At 36.3% G+C, this 18,220-nt stretch overlaps 1 protein-coding gene across 2 annotated transcripts; it reads right to left on the reverse strand.

Moving 5' to 3' along the window:
- Nucleotides 1–933: 933 nt before the first annotated feature.
- On the reverse strand, nt 934–16,699 carry HGL1 (heteroglycan glucosidase 1). Of its 2 annotated transcripts, XR_847621.3 has the most exons (24): nt 16,381–16,699; nt 15,354–15,642; nt 15,155–15,223; nt 14,906–15,043; nt 14,710–14,827; nt 13,726–13,808; nt 13,063–13,158; nt 12,027–12,195; nt 11,691–11,833; nt 11,529–11,615; nt 11,169–11,354; nt 10,794–10,961; nt 9,411–9,531; nt 9,248–9,317; nt 9,025–9,112; nt 8,793–8,913; nt 7,731–7,924; nt 7,533–7,641; nt 7,123–7,278; nt 2,292–2,394; nt 1,955–2,128; nt 1,645–1,790; nt 1,167–1,413; nt 934–1,068 (listed from the first exon to the last, which is right to left on the reverse strand). XR_847621.3 is itself a non-coding variant. In XM_011076905.3 (23 exons), exons 1-23 carry the CDS (start codon nt 16,584–16,586, stop codon nt 1,220–1,222), a joined length of 3,228 nt encoding a protein of 1,075 aa, XP_011075207.1. In that variant the 5' UTR covers nt 16,587–16,698; the 3' UTR covers nt 934–1,219. The 2 variants fall into 2 exon arrangements, 1 of the variants encoding a protein (XP_011075207.1); XM_011076905.3 differs by having other exon boundaries at nt 934–1,413; nt 16,381–16,698.
- Between the last annotated feature and the right edge of the window lie 1,521 nt (nt 16,700–18,220).

An 18,220-nucleotide genomic window follows, 5' to 3' on the forward strand; every position in this document is an offset into this window, starting at 1 on the left:
GGGAAAATTGCCAATTAAGCCTAGTTCAATTGACGGAATTGAAGTCTTGTAAGATTATGAGTTCAACCCTATCAATTTGTGAAATGTTATTTTACTTTAATAAAAGTTGTTGATTAGATATAGTTTCTTGATATTGATAATCGTTAATGTACTCAAAAAATAATAATTCATCGCTTTCACCTCAAAAAATAAAAGAAAGTAAATCAATCCTCCTTATCTAAATTACATATCAAAATTTCATAATAAAATTCAAAATAATTAGATAGTTTTGTATTCTTAGATAAAGATGAGCCTAATTATTGTCAAATTAAGTAGAAAGTAGTTGGATTGCCTAGCTATCATCAAACATAATGTATTAATTAATTTCTTTGACTTGGAGGATTTAGGGACTAAATATAGATTATAAACACATTGATTTTCTATTTCAAATTTTTATTAAATTTTTTATTTTATTTAATATATACAAGTTACGTGTAAATTTTTTTTTTCTAAATAAAATATATGATGTCATCTTTATACATGTGATATTTACACACAACACAAGTTGTGCTCCGAATCGGATTTTTTTTTTTTTTTTATTTCAAACCATGTTGTATTTTCTATTTCATTTAATATATGCGCGCTACGTATATAAAGATACATAATTTCTTTTGCTAACGTCAGCATTTACCATCTAAACAGTGACGAAATGGGCTCAATGTAAATGAAGAATTTTTAAAGGGGTATAAGTGTAATTTTAAATTTTTTTGAAAAAACGTGTAATTTTTATATTTTCAATGAGGTGTTACACGTAAATAATTATTCATAATTATGACAAACCTGACAAGCCCCTTCTAAATCACGTTAAGACCTAAATTATGCTCACGTTACTGACAAACCATGTTCAAATCCAGACAAAGATGAGAACATATGATAGGTAACTGGCTAACAGGGTAACCTGGAACTTCTCTTTAGATTACACTGTGACTTAGAACAATGACAAAACAGACAACATCCATAAAATTCAAACGATTGGCTTATTGGTAATGACATTCATGCACACTATTGTCATCTCCAGGTGATGCATAACTGTTCACAGAGCAAGTACCGAACCAATGACTGACGATCAGGTCGCCTTCGATGAATTTATTGTGATGAAATTTTTAGTATCAAGTTAAGGTACTTACACTCATGCTGGATCGTTGCTTCGACTTTTCAGTAATCTCATGGTCAGACAAGTTTATGGTATTCCTGTTACCTCGTACTCATGAGATATTCCGAGGGGAGATTCCTTGGAGACCGGCCTGTCTTCGGACCATAGCTCTAAATTTACGGTACCTGTTCCCCAATGTATCAGACATTTGTACACCTGACTGATATTGAACCGGTTTACTAGCGCCACACCAACACATTTATCGACAAGCTTCCATTCACCTGAAAAGTAATTTTGAAAATTATTACAACTTCATTAACTTATGCAAGAATAGAACACTTCTTGTAAAAGCAACAGCTGAAGTTTTTATCTTATTTATGGTAAACAAGTCTGTAGTAAAACTTTGGTCATACGCATCCCATGAGAAATAGTCTGTGAATAACGAATGATGTAATGAGGATGTAAGAAGGATGGATACTGTAATAGCTATAGTGAAAATTACTAAAACTTACCGTTCGGGCGAAGATCCCCTTCCAAAACCCATTCACCGGATTCCGGCCAAACCTCATGTTTCGACCCGTCGACGGCAGTAAACGACACGTATGATTCAGTAGGGTGAAGCAAATTGAACATTGGGTGCACCCGCAAACAGACGAGCCTGAAAAACAAAATAACATGAACATATAGATGTCTAGGGACAATCATAAAAAGAAAAACACAAGTGAATTCGAATGTCCGTTTCATGGAACAAGCGCAGAAATATTTGTTAATGTCAGTAACAGGTCAATAGTAAGAGTTCATGAAGTATTTCTCAATGACAACCTTGAAAATCCTCCAGAGCCAGCACCAACTTTGCGAGCTACAATGCCAGAATCGATCCGGAAAATTTTTGGATTGTCTTTTGAGATATATATCTGGCGTTCAAGGACTAAACCACCTCCAATATCACCTTCTAATTGCAGTGACTCCACTTCTCCTGCCTGCTCCAGATCCCGTCTGTGAAGCAAAGGTAGCAGTACATATTGAGGATCGAGTCTTTGAGACAGTATTATATTTAAACTTATTAATATGTCTAAAGCTTATGCATGTAAATATTTATCAAGTTCACAAAAATAATGTTTAATTAGTAAGCGATTATCTCTAACATCTATGTACTTACCCAATGACAGAATACTCCTCCGAGCATCCAGCAGACCGATACTCCACGCCGCTGTATTCTTCATAGCCATTAACGTCAACTCGACTATGAAGCCACTGAGTTCCTGTTATACATTCAAGTACAGAAGAAAAAGACGGGATCAACTACCTTCGGTATATAGCATTGTACTATTCAGTGCTCGGATTTGAGTATGCATGGCCACAGAAAATTCTTTGCCCCAAGTCATGCCGTTTTAAATATAGCCAAACACACAGACACAGACTCAGACACCCCAAAAAAAAAAGAGAGAGGCAAACACACATAAAACACAACATATACATAATAGACACACGCACAAGCACACACAGACACACAACCATACACATCCACACAAAAACAGACGCCAATTGACGCACACAAGCATGCAAACATAGACATACAAAGACACAGACACAAGTAGGCACACACGCATAACACCCAAAAGCTACTTGCTTCAATAACTGTTTCTTTTATTTGATTTTCAGAACAGCGGTCTAGTTTTAATTTTTTTTAACTAATGTACACAATGCGGTTCTATTATTTGTTTCTTTCCAGAACTTGTTAAAGAACCAGGCTCTTTGCAAATAATAATGGTACAACTTCTAGCATCCTATTAGTTACCAAATAAAATATTGGAAATAATTCAGTTTAAACACAGAACAATAAACATCTTATATACTACTATTTAGAATGTGAATGTAAAGACAAATTCAAGTCGTATAAACCAATGTGGTAAAATCGGATGAACCCAACTTAAGGTCTATCTTGGAGAACCAAACTGAATTCAAGCACTCTTCCAAATTGCAAATTCTAAATTTCTCTGCTAGAGTGTCTGTGTTGACTTGTATCTATCTTTTCATCTTTGTTTGTAGTTATCACTTATCTTATTTATCACTTAATTCCATCTCTATACATTGGAAGGTGGAAGAATCAATAGCACACACTCCAAATCTCTTTGCTTTGTGTTAGAATATTTAGGATTTGTGCATATCTTTTCTTATTAGTTTTGGATAAATATCTTTGATTGTTATCCACTAAGTTGTAATTATCACTTAATTCCACGACTATATATAGAAGTGGAATAATGAGTAATAAACATAACATTCTCTTTTCGTTTTCTATTTTCTACATGGTATAAGAGCACGTTCAACAAAAAAGAGAAGTGAGAGAAATTATATATAAATATATACTTATTTATATATATTTCTTATTAAAAGAAAGAGAGACTTAAACCCTAAATTACACAAACCCCCATCTGACCCGCTTCCACACCCAACCTCAGCTGTCAACCCTTCTCCCCTCGCCCCGCTTCTTCCCACGGCACCTTTTGCTCGTTCCACTGCTCCCCATTCCTCTACTTGAGCTGCCGCCCCCATGACGCTTTTGTTTGTGCTCCCACCGTGAGCGCCGCTGCCAGTCAGCCATTCTTCAACAGGTCATGGCCAAAGTGCTCTATTCTCCATTGTTGTTTTTGTTCTCTGCCCTCATGATGTTCCCTTAAGATTTGTTCTCTATTCCCTCCGTGTGTGTGTGTGTGTGTGTTTCTTCCCTTTTTTTTCCTAACGGCTACTTCTGAACAAAAAAATGCTCTTGGCACCACTAACTTGACTCTGGTGGCAAGCCTTTAAATTATTTCTGGAACATATACTGACTTCTCCACCCACCCACCCGCTGATACTACTTTCTCTACCTGGCAACAAGCTGATTACTCAATCATGACTTAGCTTCTAAACAGTATGGAGGAATCTGTTAGTTCAAATGTTACGCTTCTAACTTTTGCTAAGGCAATGTGGGATGCGTTACATGATATGTATTCTTATGATAAGAACATATCTCGTGTTTGTGAACTATATGAGAGACTTTTCGCCCTCAAACAAGATGGTTGTACAGTTCCCCGACTATTTTACCTTGTTAAAGGGGCCAACTAATGAAATTTTGTTATACCACTCATTGAGTTGTGATGCTTAGACTCGTACGGCTCAAGGGGAAGAGTTTTTGGTGGCGAAATTCTTGTATGGCCTTGACAATAATCTGAAAGTAGTTTGTGATCATCTCCTAGCCAATTACTCAGTCCCCACATCATCCAATGCTCTGTCTTGTGTCCTTCGTGTTGCTGCTGATTCTTTTGAGTCTTCATTGAGTTCTCAGCCATGGCAGTGCATGATTGGGGTCGCGGCTCTTCCCGGGAGGCCGTGGTGGTCGTGGTCGAGGCTCCAATACCTCTACTACCTCTCGCTACACACCTATTGTGGTCGAACCAATCATGCAGCAGAAAAATGTTGGATCAAATATGGGAAACTAGAATGGGCTAATACAGTTAAATGTGGTGGTGAGCCGACAACGCCGAAGCTTTCTACAAATGAATCAAACTCAGTCACCCTAAATCGGCTATCGCCCTGTCGCTAATTCAGCCACCCGGCCAAAACTTCCTCTCTGATTGTTTTTGTTGCATCTCACGATGAGTCTTGGATGCTAGATTCAGGTGCCACTACCCACCTTACTGGTAATCGATCTCAATTTTCTTCTCTATCTACTTCTCATACCTCCCTCCCCAAAACATCTCACGACTACCACGCTTGCCGATCAGCCTGGTTTTCCTTTCACTGCAGCTCCGGGCACCCATTGCTACATTTGACAATGATCTCCCCATCAGGTGCGGTCGTTCTTGCAGTCTATGTTGATGATATTCTAATCACTGGTAGTGATGATGTTGGAATAGAAGAGGCCAAAGAGATACCTAGGGAAGCACTTCGTCATTAAAGATTTGGGAAGGCCAAGGTAATTATTGGGGATTGAAATCACTCATAGCAAGCATGGGATCTCTCATCTCAGGGAAAATATGCTTGTGATCTCCTTTAAGAAGTAGGCTTATTGGCACTAAACTGGTGGACACATCCATGGATACTAATCCTGATTTTCTGGAATGATGATTTGGAAGACAAGACAAAGTATAGAAGACTTGTTGTCAAACTAATCTACTGAACTGTGATTAGCCTGATATCTCTTTTGCCATCGGCTTGGTTAGTCTATTTATGGATAAGCCAGATCAGTTCATTGGGAAGCTGCTCTAAGGATCTTGGAGTATAAAGGCATCCCCTGGTAAAAGGTTATTATTCAAGCAACATGGACACGTAAAGATATAAGTTTAGTCTGATGCAGACTATGCTGGGTCATAGATGATAGGAAATACACTTTTGGATATTGCACCTATGTTGGTGTGAACCTTGTGACTTGGCGTAGTAAAAAATAAAAAAACTAAAGTTGCTAGTTGAGTGCAGAGGTTGAATATCGAGCTATGGCTACACCACTAGTGAAGTTTTCTGGTTAAATAATCTGCTGAAAGAGTTGGGTTTCACGTAACCTATGCATTGTGACAATCAAGCACCTATTTCATATTACCAATAATCCTATTTTCCATGAGAGGACAAAACATATTGAGGTCGATGATGTTCACAAATCCTAGATATTCTAACACTCCCCCTCAACCTGGAGCAAATATATCAATCATGTCTAGCTTGTTACAAAATATCAAACTGCTTTGCTCCCAAAGCCTTGGTAAAAATATGTGCTCTTTGCTATGAAGGAGTAAAGGGAGTGCAGATCTTCTGACTCATGAGAGCATCACAAACGAAGTGATTGTTAAGTTGTAGTTATCACTTAATTCCACCACTATATATAAAACACAACATTCTCTTTTCTTTTTCCTATTTTCTACAATCTTCTCCCATATTCGCGTCCAGTATAGTTCACCCTACTAAACATCTAACCCTCGCTAATGTTCTCTTTGATTTAAAATTTTTATTAGCTTGCTCTGTATTAGTTAACTTACTAAATCACATAACTGCTCCATTACATTCTTTTCTTCCTATTTTATCAACAAAGTGGTGGTCTCTACAATCTGAATACAACTATACATGTGGATGCTCGTGCTCTCTGTGTGTCTATCTCCCCTTTTCAGTGGCATTATCATATTGTTCATCCGTCCTTACCCAAATCAAAGAAAGTTTTACCATTTGAGTCCTCTACTTCTACTTTGGAGTATGAAAGTGGTGGTCTCTACTATGTGGTTACAACTACAACTGTGGATGCTCGTGCTCTCTCTGTGCCTATCTCCCCCCTTTGAGTGGCGTTGTCATTTTGTTCATCCATCCTTACACAACTTAAAGAAAGTTTTACCATTTGATTCCTCTATTTCTACTTTAGAGAGTGAATGTGGTCATGATTCATGCAAAGCTTTATTACTGCATTAGTCGAGACATGGCGTCTCGAGACATATACTTTTGTAGGCGACTGTTACACTTCACGATGTCGCCATCATATGGGCCCTTCTGCTTGAAGGTAATCATATTACAAGAATTACTTAATAGTGGCAAGCTTAATGCTATCAATGATTGGGATTCCACCCAGACGAAAATTTTTCTAAATATTCCAGAATACTCATTGTCTTCATGACTGGTTGCTTGGCAACACATGTGATGGTGATAGCGAATTTGGAAGAGGTATTGCAAGAGGCATGATGTATTTACGACACCGTCTAGCTGTTGTATTTACGACATATGGAGGACATTCATGAAGGTTGTACCTCAAATTGGGATACATCAGAGTTGGCATATCTATTCAATCTATTCAGAGAGTTGCATAGGGAAACCCAATGTAGATGGTAAATGCAGTTGTTACAAATCTGGGCATGGAGAATCTTCTATGAGGAGTCAAATTCAAGATGTGTTCAGGTGCTCTCTCTAATTGCAAATGGGCAGACTCGGCTCAATTTTTCAACATAAAATTTCAGAAGAACATGTATCATAGGCATTACCTGTAGGAAGGTGCTCCATGGAAATAATTCTACCACCAATCCACGGTACAACTTTGAGAGCCCAGTCCCCACTTTTTACTTCAACAGGTGTCCTTGATAGTTCTGTTCCCTTGTGTCCAGGAATGTTGTCCAAGTCTGGAATGGGTTTTGCATTTTCTGCAATCAACAGAAGATATTTTATGTCACAAAGGCAGTCTCCATTTGGTTTCAAAGACACTATAAATGTAATATGAAGAGAGAAATGTTATGGTCTAAAACTATAAATCAAATATTTTTGGGATGAAATAAAGAGATTCATTCCCCAGAGATGTGAGATAAAGAAATAATTAATAGGTAAGTTTCAAGTACTGTGTAATATTAGACATTTGCATCATTAAGGGGAAGAGAACAGAACTGGTATGGCAAATCACCTATACGAGTTTTGAGTTGCTTTTCACTGGCCAGCACTAAATCTGACACTTCAGTTTCTGAAGGCATTGGAATTGGCAGATCCTCTCCATCAACACCCCACGCATCAATCTATATAACATAGCCCACATATAAATAACAATTGAATCCATAGATCTGATATTCTACTGATGCGACATTTAGATGAAATAGTTACACACCTTAGCACCTTTGCCAAGCAGTAGTTGCACATGTAAGCAACGGTCTGGCCTCTTCCAAGATCCTTCTGTTTTTAGAACCTTCACAGTAACCACGGAATACTGCTTTTCAGCAACATATGTTGTCAAGAGATACCCTCCTTTAGTGTATTCATATCCATCACCATCATCTTCAAAGAGCATACCTTCAGCTTTACCTGCAATTTAAGAAATTCAATGTGCATCAGTTAACATTATGATGAAATCATGAATGGAATTAAATTACCATCATCAATTATTACTTTTGATCTTTAAAAATTAATTTCAGAAAATACTGAACATTTTTTGTAGTTTTTGGAGCATGTGCATGAATATAATTTGTTGCCTGCAAGTATGTATCTGTCATGCTAATTTGTGCCATTGTAAATTGTAGATGAGAAGAACAAATAGAAGAAATTGCAGAAGTGGTCAGTATTATTATCAGTAACAATGAGCATCACCCTTGCCTCCATCACATTTGACCTTGAGCAGAAAAGCTACCACCTTTGTTGTAATCAGCAACTACGCTAATTAGTCTTCTTTTTTACCATGAAAGCACAGAGTAGAAAACGTTTTCACTTAAAATACATAGCTCACTCAAGCTTTCATAATCGATACAACTTAATGGTGTGTGTGCATCTAATTTCTTTACTAGTGTCATACTGAATGACCTTTCATTACCCTGGTAGTCTTGTTCCTGTCGTTTACGCCAATTAAATCACAAGGTTTTTATCTGCAATTCACTCTAATAATCATCAGTTTTTTTAACAGTTCACAGACTATCCAAGTTTAAAGGATGGCGACAAGAACTCATTCCAAGAAGAATGGAGACTGTTGAAGTGAACAATCATCTTGAAGTGATAACTCTAGTGAAATGTGAAAGGATGTTACATCATGCAAACTGAAATGTTCCAAATGGAAAATAACATTTCGGTAAAGACAAATTGGAAATACCAAGTAAATGTTTGATTGCTTAGGCATCCATCCAACTAATGCCCTTCAAAACGTATTTAGCTGCATCAATAAATGCAAAGGCAGAAACATTACCCTTTTCATTTAGAGCCACTAGCAGCAACACATCGTCCGTAGGATTAGCCTCACCAACATGTTGATAAGGTGGGGCCACAGGAATAATGGATCCACCTTGAAGATATAATGCAGGCAAATCCTAGGTGAGATAAAAGGGGGACAATGTTGGAGAAGAGACAAATTAGTGAATGGTGTTGATTATTAAAGAAAAAACAGGGAAGTTGTATGGAAATCTTTAAGGAAATAGTACCGGATGACTGTCTTCAAAGTCAAAACTGAACCAGACGCCTTTTGGCAACTTGTGCTCCATTTGATATAACTCCTGATCTCGTCCTGTGCTGCAACATGATGGACATGCAATGTACAATTTAGGCAGGAGGAAAATATGCCGCTATAAGGGGATGGTGTCAAGTACTTCAAATGCAATGCACTAGAAAATCTATTAATCTGTTTTCAGGGAAGAGAATCAGAACCTTGCATATACGAGAAGTGGTCCCAAGAGAAATGAATTTTCATGCGTTCTTAACCCCAAATTTTTAGGATCTGAGAATATTTGAAATTTTATCACCTACAGATATTCGGAGAATGTAGTGTAATATCAATGCTAACACCAACTCATTCATTATGAGAACATACCAGCAAAAAATGTGGGAGTTGCCACTGGAATACCCCTTGTATGAGCCATGTAAAAGAGAGTATATATGTGAGGCAAAAACCGATATCGCCTCCTTAATGCCAGTCTGCAAACTTCTTCACACTGTAAAGGAGCAAGTGACGGTGTTAGAAGGACATGAATAATGTACATCTGGGAAAAGCGTCAAACCTTCAATCACTTGTCACCAGCAATATATTACTCACATAAAGATATAGCCACAAGATTAAGAAACCTGATTATCACCCAGCAAATACGAGAACTTCTTTGATCAGTTAAAAACTAGGTCTAGATACTATTAAAGATAGTAAACCAGTTAATGCATTACATAGAACGATAGGACTCCTCGTCACATATGGATTCTTCTTCAGGTCTCCAGTACAACACTTAGAGATATTAATTCAACTTGCATATTCATATATGGAACCCGATGTTTATGGGACATTTTCTCAAACTATTCGTTTTGCACCGAAAGTAAGTCCTTCAGGTTGATCTGACATTATTGATTATAGATACTTGCTCATGCCACACTCCTGAACCCTGAAGGATCTCCCTCCTTAATTCCTCTACAAGCATTTTGACCCAAAAAAGTGGCTAACCAGAAAATTCTCACGCCATCTCTGAGAGCAGCCAACTTTGGCTACATGTTTATCACTCTGCTTGGACCATGACCATTTGAGCTCAGCTTCTGCAGACGATATAAAGAAAAGACTAGTATATTTGTCCTCTTAACATTAAAAGAAAACACATCCTACAGTCTAAAAGAAAGAAAGTAAACATCATTGGTTCCTTCGAACTCTATGACACAGCAGCAGCCACCATGAAAAGCTTATAAGAAGCAATAATGTCAAAGGACTTGGTACCTGCAACTCAATTATCTGATGGCGAGCTATCAGAATGCTATTCTTCTACAGTGAATCTACCACAGGCTGGTACTCAACTACGGTGTCAATGTGAACTTGAGAACCTTACTACACTCAGGTGTGACATTGTTTCAGCATGCTCCCAAAATACAGCAACTTCTTGAGGGCTATGTTTTTTACTTTTCATATTTTTAGACATGAGGAAATGAAAAACTTCAGAAGCAAAGATCTAAACTCAGGTTGTTCTGGAATCATTTTACTTATCACAATTTTTTGGTGTTGCAAGAAAACGGCATGTCCGTGTTGTAGGTAAGAAAATAAGACACAACAGAAAAGGAAAGCTTCTCTCTACTCTCAGTTGTATCACTTAGGCTCCAAGCAGCTGTCATAATTAAAAAAAGACTGGTGCATTTCACATGTAGGCCACTTTTAGCAGATTCAAAATCTTTTGAGAGCATTCATTCAAGAAATTGTATATTATTTTACTATGACAAGAAACCAAACCTCTTCCCCGAAGGACCAGGGTTCATGATCAATAGTGTCAGTCTCAGAATGTCCACGGCAAAATGGAAACATTGAGCCCACTCCCATCCATCTTCCAAACAGCTTTGGTGTGGCATTACCAGCAAAACCACCAATATCTGGTCCAGAGAGCGGCTGACCACTGAGCCCCTAAAGAAAAGCACATCCCTCATCAAAGCACTCAATTGTGCAACAAAATGGTCAATATTATTAGCATAATTATATCAATGGCATTTAAGTGATATGTTCTTCTGAGAATCAAGACTCATAAATCTGGAAAGTGACACCACAGACAAATGCTGAATTCCCAAGTGCAGAATTTAGAAAAAATTATTTTGTGCTATCTGCAACTCTTACCAATTGAACAACCATGGAGATACTCATATGGAGGTGTTCCCAAGTGGAAAGATTATCTCCTGTCCATGTTGCAGCATACCTTTGACTACCCACAAATCCAGCTCGAGTCAGAACAAATGGTCGTTTTTGTTCATTTGCTAGTTTCATGCCTTCATATGTAGATCTAGCCATCAGCATGCCATAAACCTTAAGAAAACAAGATAATAATAATAAAAGTGATTATCATTGCCATACAGAAATTATAAGTTCAAAAAATTTACTAGCCCATATGAGGTTTCTGACAACAGTCTTATAGTACTGAACCAAACTTAATGACTACAATTGCAGCATCAAACGAACAGCAAAACCAACAAGTAGTACATTGTGATAGTGAGAATGGTTCTGACAGCCTCCAAGTTCTGAATCTCCTCTATGAATATTGCTCTCAGGCATCGTCTTTGTTACAGTCTGCGACAAAATAAGGTTAGAAAGATGAATGGAAATATATTATGGCCAAACAGTTGCGACTTTTTCCCATCTCACCTTGAAGACAGCTGGTTCATTCATATCATTCCATATACCATCCACACCATTAGAGATAAAGTCTTTAACTAGATTAGCCCACCATGAACGAGCACTTGATTGTGTGAAATCAGGAAATACACAAGGGCCCGGCCACACATCCCCTAAAGATTGCAGTAAATAATTAATGAAATGCATGAAATCAAACTTGAGTAAACTACAAGTGCAATAAAAATATGTTCTGTGCCCAAAGAATGTAAACAAGTCCATTTCTCTCTCTATGTTATCATCAACACTCTTTTTCCAATTTTTTTTCACTTGTGGTGACAGCATTAAGAATATAAGAGTAACATGTACCAACAAAAGGTTTTCCATCAGCAGTTTGAATCCAGATATCTCTTTTAGAACCACTATCATACACGAAATAGCCCTCTTCCTTTTTTATCCCTGGGTCAAGCATCCAGATTGCTTTGAAACCATGTTGATGAAGATCATCTGCCAGAGTCTTTGGATCTGGAAATCGCTCCTGTGAAAAAGAATCTTATCTGTTTGATCATTCATTAATGGAACAAATTATCATGGCAAGCTGTCAACAACTAGAAAGAAAAAATGAATATTATGTGGATATCTCAGAAAATAAATGAGGGCTTCCATCTTAGAAAGTGGAAGTAACATTGAATTATTTAATGAACCAAAGATTCGCAGACACCCAAAAGAAGGGAGAAAAGAAACCTAAACAAAAGGGAAAAGACAGAGAGAGAGAGAGAGAGAGAGAGAGAAACAGCAGAAAAAAATTATCAGACTTCATGCCTTCTTGATTATGTAAAAATAAACCCAAAAGGCAAAGGCAAGACAAGAAAGATTGACTTTTGAGGTCCACGTCAAATGAATGCAAGAATGCAGTTAACAAATTTCTGATGTCCATGGAAGTGGTGCAAAATTTATCAACAGAAGGCTGGAAAACTAAAATTGATAGAAATGGCTAAAAGTCATGTTCTTTTAAGATAATCACCTTTCATAACCTTTATATACCTATTTCTTATGAAATAGTAGTCTGCAACAAGCAACTATTTTCTTCTCTGCTATTTTTACAGAACATTTCTTGCAAGGCTAATAAACAAGCAAATAGGCATTGACCCCATATATCTTAAATGAACACATCAGCCACACTCATCTCTACAACAAAACTTCCTCCATAGGAAATAAATGGCTTATTGCATACAAGATACAACAATGAAAGAGTCACTGGCTATGGAAAAGAAAGGTTATAATATGAATGTGAAGAAATGGTGTTTGTTGAACGGGTGTGTTAGATATCACCGTAAGCCACGTAACATATTTATGATACCATTATGCACATAGTTTGTAAGAATTGACTGGGTGAAAAACTTGCCTGGTCAAAAGTGAAACAACGGAAACCATCCATGTAATCTATGTCCATCCATATGACATCACAAGGTATACCTTTTTCCCTAAATGTCTTTACAATCTGCAACAGTAAGAGAAACAAATAAAGCAGTCAAGCCAAATATTAGAAGTTGAGACAATATTATATTATGTTTCTGATCCATTGACAAACTAAGCTTCAAGTAACAAAAAAATAGGATAAAAATTTTAATATTCATGAGAGGAGTTAAGACAAACTTGCAAGCATACCTAAATTTCCTAATACATGAACATAACACCCACACACAAAGTACAATTCCTCAGCCCAAACAGATATGATTGAGAGGGAAATATAATTTGTGGTGTATGCATGAGCTACAGCCTCCATCTCAAATTGAATGAAGGCCTGATAGGAATTGTCAGAATAACAGGTGCCAAATTACTGTGATGCTTTTCTTATAGTGCTATAGTTTGTAATATATGGCCTATGATGACGTTATGTCTGGAAGCGCTGAGCTTATTTACAAGGATTGTTGGTGGAGAATTAGATAATTGTTTGAACATCAGCAGGAAATTCCAGACAGGAAAAAGGGGCTCAGATTTGCAAACAACAGAAGCATAGAAAAACAGATATAAGCAAATATGAAATTATAACAAAATAAATATCAACCTCACGAACTCGTGCATCAGAGTCATAGCTCCAACGGCACTGATGATAGCCCAAGGACCACTTTGGTGGCATAAAAACAGTTCCTGATGTCAAAACGTCATACAAGTAACCATCATGTGCAACCAACGAAGATAGGGAGAATATGAAGAAACAAGCAACTGTAGTAGCATAAGCTTAGTATTAATCTCCAATTGCGCAATGGCAAAGGAAAACTGGACCTATGCCAGTCATGAAGGAATCAATAAGCAAACATCCTTGGTTCACAAAGTCCATTTTGCAGTCTATAGTTCTTTACACCTAAAGCTTACAACATGAAACAGGCAACACTGAACATCTCTTGTATCTGCTAAACGCAAGAAAACGGAGTCATTTTTCTGAAAAACTCACTATCGCAGTGCTGTAAAAAGCAAGATGATCTCGAGATGTCAGATTGCAAATCTTCATGTGTTTCATGCCACACAGCATCTTAAAAATTTCAAAGGCTCTAAAAACATAGAAATACTTTATGTTATTAGCAAGGTACTTAACAACTAAACTTAAATAATCATTAACCTAAATTCATATCTGAGCAGAAACATAATCTAACTGTCCCTAGCTGTTTGTACCTTCTGATTTTGTTTAATTATTTCCCAAATGATAGAGCCAGGTATTTCATATTGCTTACTTCCAAATGATAGCAAGATAATCTAGGAGCAGATACCGGGGATGATCTCAAAATCTATTGAAATAAATTATAGCAAATGATGAGCAAAAGTTGCAGAATAGTGAAGGATTTCTTAGACAATGAATTTATTAGACTTCACAAACAAATTGTGAAGGATTTCTATTTGCAGAATAGTGAAGGATTTCTTAGAGGGTATGGGGAAGGATTTCTTAGACTTCACAAACAAATTTGATAGCTGGAGCTCCATTTGCAATTTCATCAATGTAAAGAGAGATATATCTAAGTATGCAGGAAGACAATGAATGCAAATAGCATATTACCAACTGCTCTTGAGAAAGAGGCAAGAACATCGACTGGTGAAGCAAATGGGCCAAATGTGATGACCGGATAGGGTGACGAAGAACTGAGCTTTACATTTGCTCCTTTCCGCAGATCAATCTGCTCAGACAATGCTATGTCACTGCAACAGCCAATTCATTTAAAGACAAACCTCATAGACCAAGAGATAACAAATACCTCACAACGTCGAGTTGTATCTGCAAGAACTCCTAATGCCTCTCCATTTGGAAGAACTGCTAGAACCCAGGGGTGTGATTGGTACAAGGAAGTAGTTCCAGCGCCATAGCCCCAGGCATCGGTATTCCAAGTAAATATCTATGACAAATCAAAAGTGTACGGATAAAAGTTTTTTCATGGATTTAGATAGCTTAACTATTAACCTTAAAAAAACAGACGCTAATAAGATAGCAGATCTAACGGGCTCACCCTCTTCCCTGTTCGCTCGAGCTGCCCGCTGACTTCTCCAGTTCCATAAAATGAGGTATTTAGTGGAAACTAAATTAAAGCCAGATTGAACCAGATTAATGAATTAGTTTCTGAAATTTGAAAACAAAAATGCAAGTGGTCTAAAAGCAAGGACGTAAGGAAATGTATATTGCTACTAGCTGGAGGCAATAGTACATACCTCTATAGTAACTATTTGTTGTCCCAGTGCACATTCAAACCTCGGAATGTAGGTTGGAACTTTATGGACATTCACTAATGGTGTGTCCCTAACTTCTGAATTTTCAAAAGAAATGCTTGGAAATGCAGCATTCCTATCATCCGCAGAACAATCAAAGCGGAACACTCCTTCCTCAAGAATCGGCTCAAAAATCATTTTCCCGGATCGCTTCTCTGTCCCGTCATATCCAGCCATCTTAGATACTACCAATGATCTTTGATCGCTCAACGTGTTTTTAACTTTCGTCTTTCTATATGCGAAACAATTATAATAATTAACTTCTCCAGATCATATAACTTGATAAATGATCAAGAACAGTCGAGAGTTAAACCAGTCATTTGAAAGGAATAAATACATTCAGAGACTTGAATGTAAGACCCTTTTCCACCGTATAATTAAGAAGTTAGGACTCAACCAATACATGAAAAAAATCAAGAAACACTGAAGATATTTCCTGCCACATGTTTCTTCACTTCAATACAGATATACTTATACCAGATGGAAAAACAATCAAGAAACTCTAAAGATATTCGACACTTCAGTTCGAAACAAAAAAATTACACCAAAGAGAAAAAATATCAAGAAACTCCAAAGATATTTCTTGATGTCGTTGGAGTTTCTTGGTACATATTTTGCAATTCAAAAAACTTACACCAATGAGGAAAGAAACAAAAGCACAAAACTATCGAGAAACTCTAAAGATATTTCTTGATGTGGTTAGAGTTTCTTGATACATATTTTGCAATTTAAAGCAAATATGTGATACCAATGAGGAAAAAAACAAGAGGATAAAGCCATCAAGAAACTCCAAAGATATTCTTGAAACAAACTTCTTGCATTCAAAACAAATAAAATCAAACGCAAGAGAAAAAGAAACCATCAAAAGATCTCTATACACTTTTCTTGAATCCAAAACACATAAAATTACACAAAGGGGAAAAACTCAAGAAACCAAGAAAACTTTCGGAAAATGTCACATGGAGCTAACCTGATCCAGTGAGGCAGAAGAGTTCTTGGAACACCCCTGCTACTGAGATGGGATTCCCAATAGGAAAAATACAAAGACGTGAGTTTTCTCAATGACCCATTTGAAGTCCTGGAAATACTACTGCAAGAAGAACTGCATTGTCGCCTGTGAGATACAAACGACGCCCTGCTTATATAATAATCCATTGGGGTTCGAGACAATGACATAATAATCCAACAGTCACTACACTCAATTTGATTATTTTAAATTACTGGAAAACTGTCAAGACAGATTTTTACTCGTGGGAATGGTAGGGATTCTCATCGGGTAGTGGGGCAACGAGGGATCATGGTTTTGTTATCATGATTGAACGGATGAATGATGACGGCCCACTTCTGTGCATGCGAAAAAGTGAAAAGTGCTAAAATATACGAGGTAATATTTCTGTCCTTTTGTGGCAAAAATAACTTTATTTTTAATCTTAATCTACAAATATTACAACAATATATTACATTTACAGCCCCACAATTAGACAAAATAAACGAGCATCTCATATTTTTTATAAAACTAGTAGTTTAAGTGTTGGAAATTTTCAGTTTTGTATAAAGAAACAATGTTGTTATTTACGACAAGATAATTAAATAGAAAACTTATCACGAGAATTGTATTTTAAATATTCTCAATCTCGAAATAATTATTTTAATCGCATCGTAAATTTCACTGGTTGTCTTGAAAAAAAATATATATCCCCTATCAATAATGCACTGTGTATTACGTAATTTTTCTTATAATAAGACGGTTGCAATTCTTTCGATTATAATACTATATTGAAAAACACCTCAATCAAACAGTCAAAATTTAAAATAATTATTTTTAAATAAAACACAACGAAAATCTAATATATTATTGGTCTTACCACGCCACTAATATGAGTTTAACTATGTCATCTATCAATTAAGATTTATTTTGATTCTCGATATCATATTTGAAGGAAATTTCATATTGTTTATTCGAATATTTTTAAATAAAAATATTGAATATGTTAAAGTAAAATATTTATAATTATTTAAGATGTCAAGTGGGTCGATCCGATCTAAAAGGATCGGATCCTGCAGGGTTGTCAATCCAATGGGCCCATTAAAAACTGGTCTGGGCCTGAGGGTATTTTTAAACACTTACATCTAGCCCAGACCACTGATCTAGTACTATTGGGCCGGCCCAAATCCGTAGCAGGCCCACAGGCTTGGCTGGTTGGGCTAGAAATTTTATTTCCTAAGTTTTTTCCAACATAAATAAAAAAAATCAATCATGGTCCGGTGATTTGGTTCTCATTTATATTAACTAATCGTTGTTGCACGTTGTTTTTATCGTGAGTATATAAAAAAGAATTTGTCATGGTGTGTGATAGAGAGAGAAAAAATTGTGATTTTGTGACAAAAATAAAAAATTTACAGATAGCGAAACATGGAGTAGTGGATGTAAGGAAAAAATTATAAAATTTCGAGATTATTAAAAAAACCCTGAAATTATTGTTTCTGATCAAATTTGTTTTAAAGGAAAAAATGAATTTAAGGGTAAATTTGAGTATTCAAAAATTGATACGACAAAAAATTTTCTTTTATAATAGTATAAATATATAAAAAAAAGGTCATCTGAACTCATAAACGATAAACTAGTGACATCGTCCGTATCAAATTTTAGATATAACAAATATACCCTTAATTAGATAGTTTTAAAGATTAATTGTAATTATTATTATTATTTTTTTGACAAAAATGATTCCACGTCATTTTAACACCACTACACCAATTCCTTTTTTTTTTTTTTCTGAAATCTAATTATTGAATTATATATTTTATTT

Source organism: Sesamum indicum, linkage group LG1, assembly GCF_026168435.1.
Source record: "Sesamum indicum cultivar Baizhima isolate 11 linkage group LG1, ASM2616843v1, whole genome shotgun sequence".
NCBI lineage: Eukaryota > Viridiplantae > Streptophyta > Magnoliopsida > Lamiales > Pedaliaceae > Sesamum > Sesamum indicum.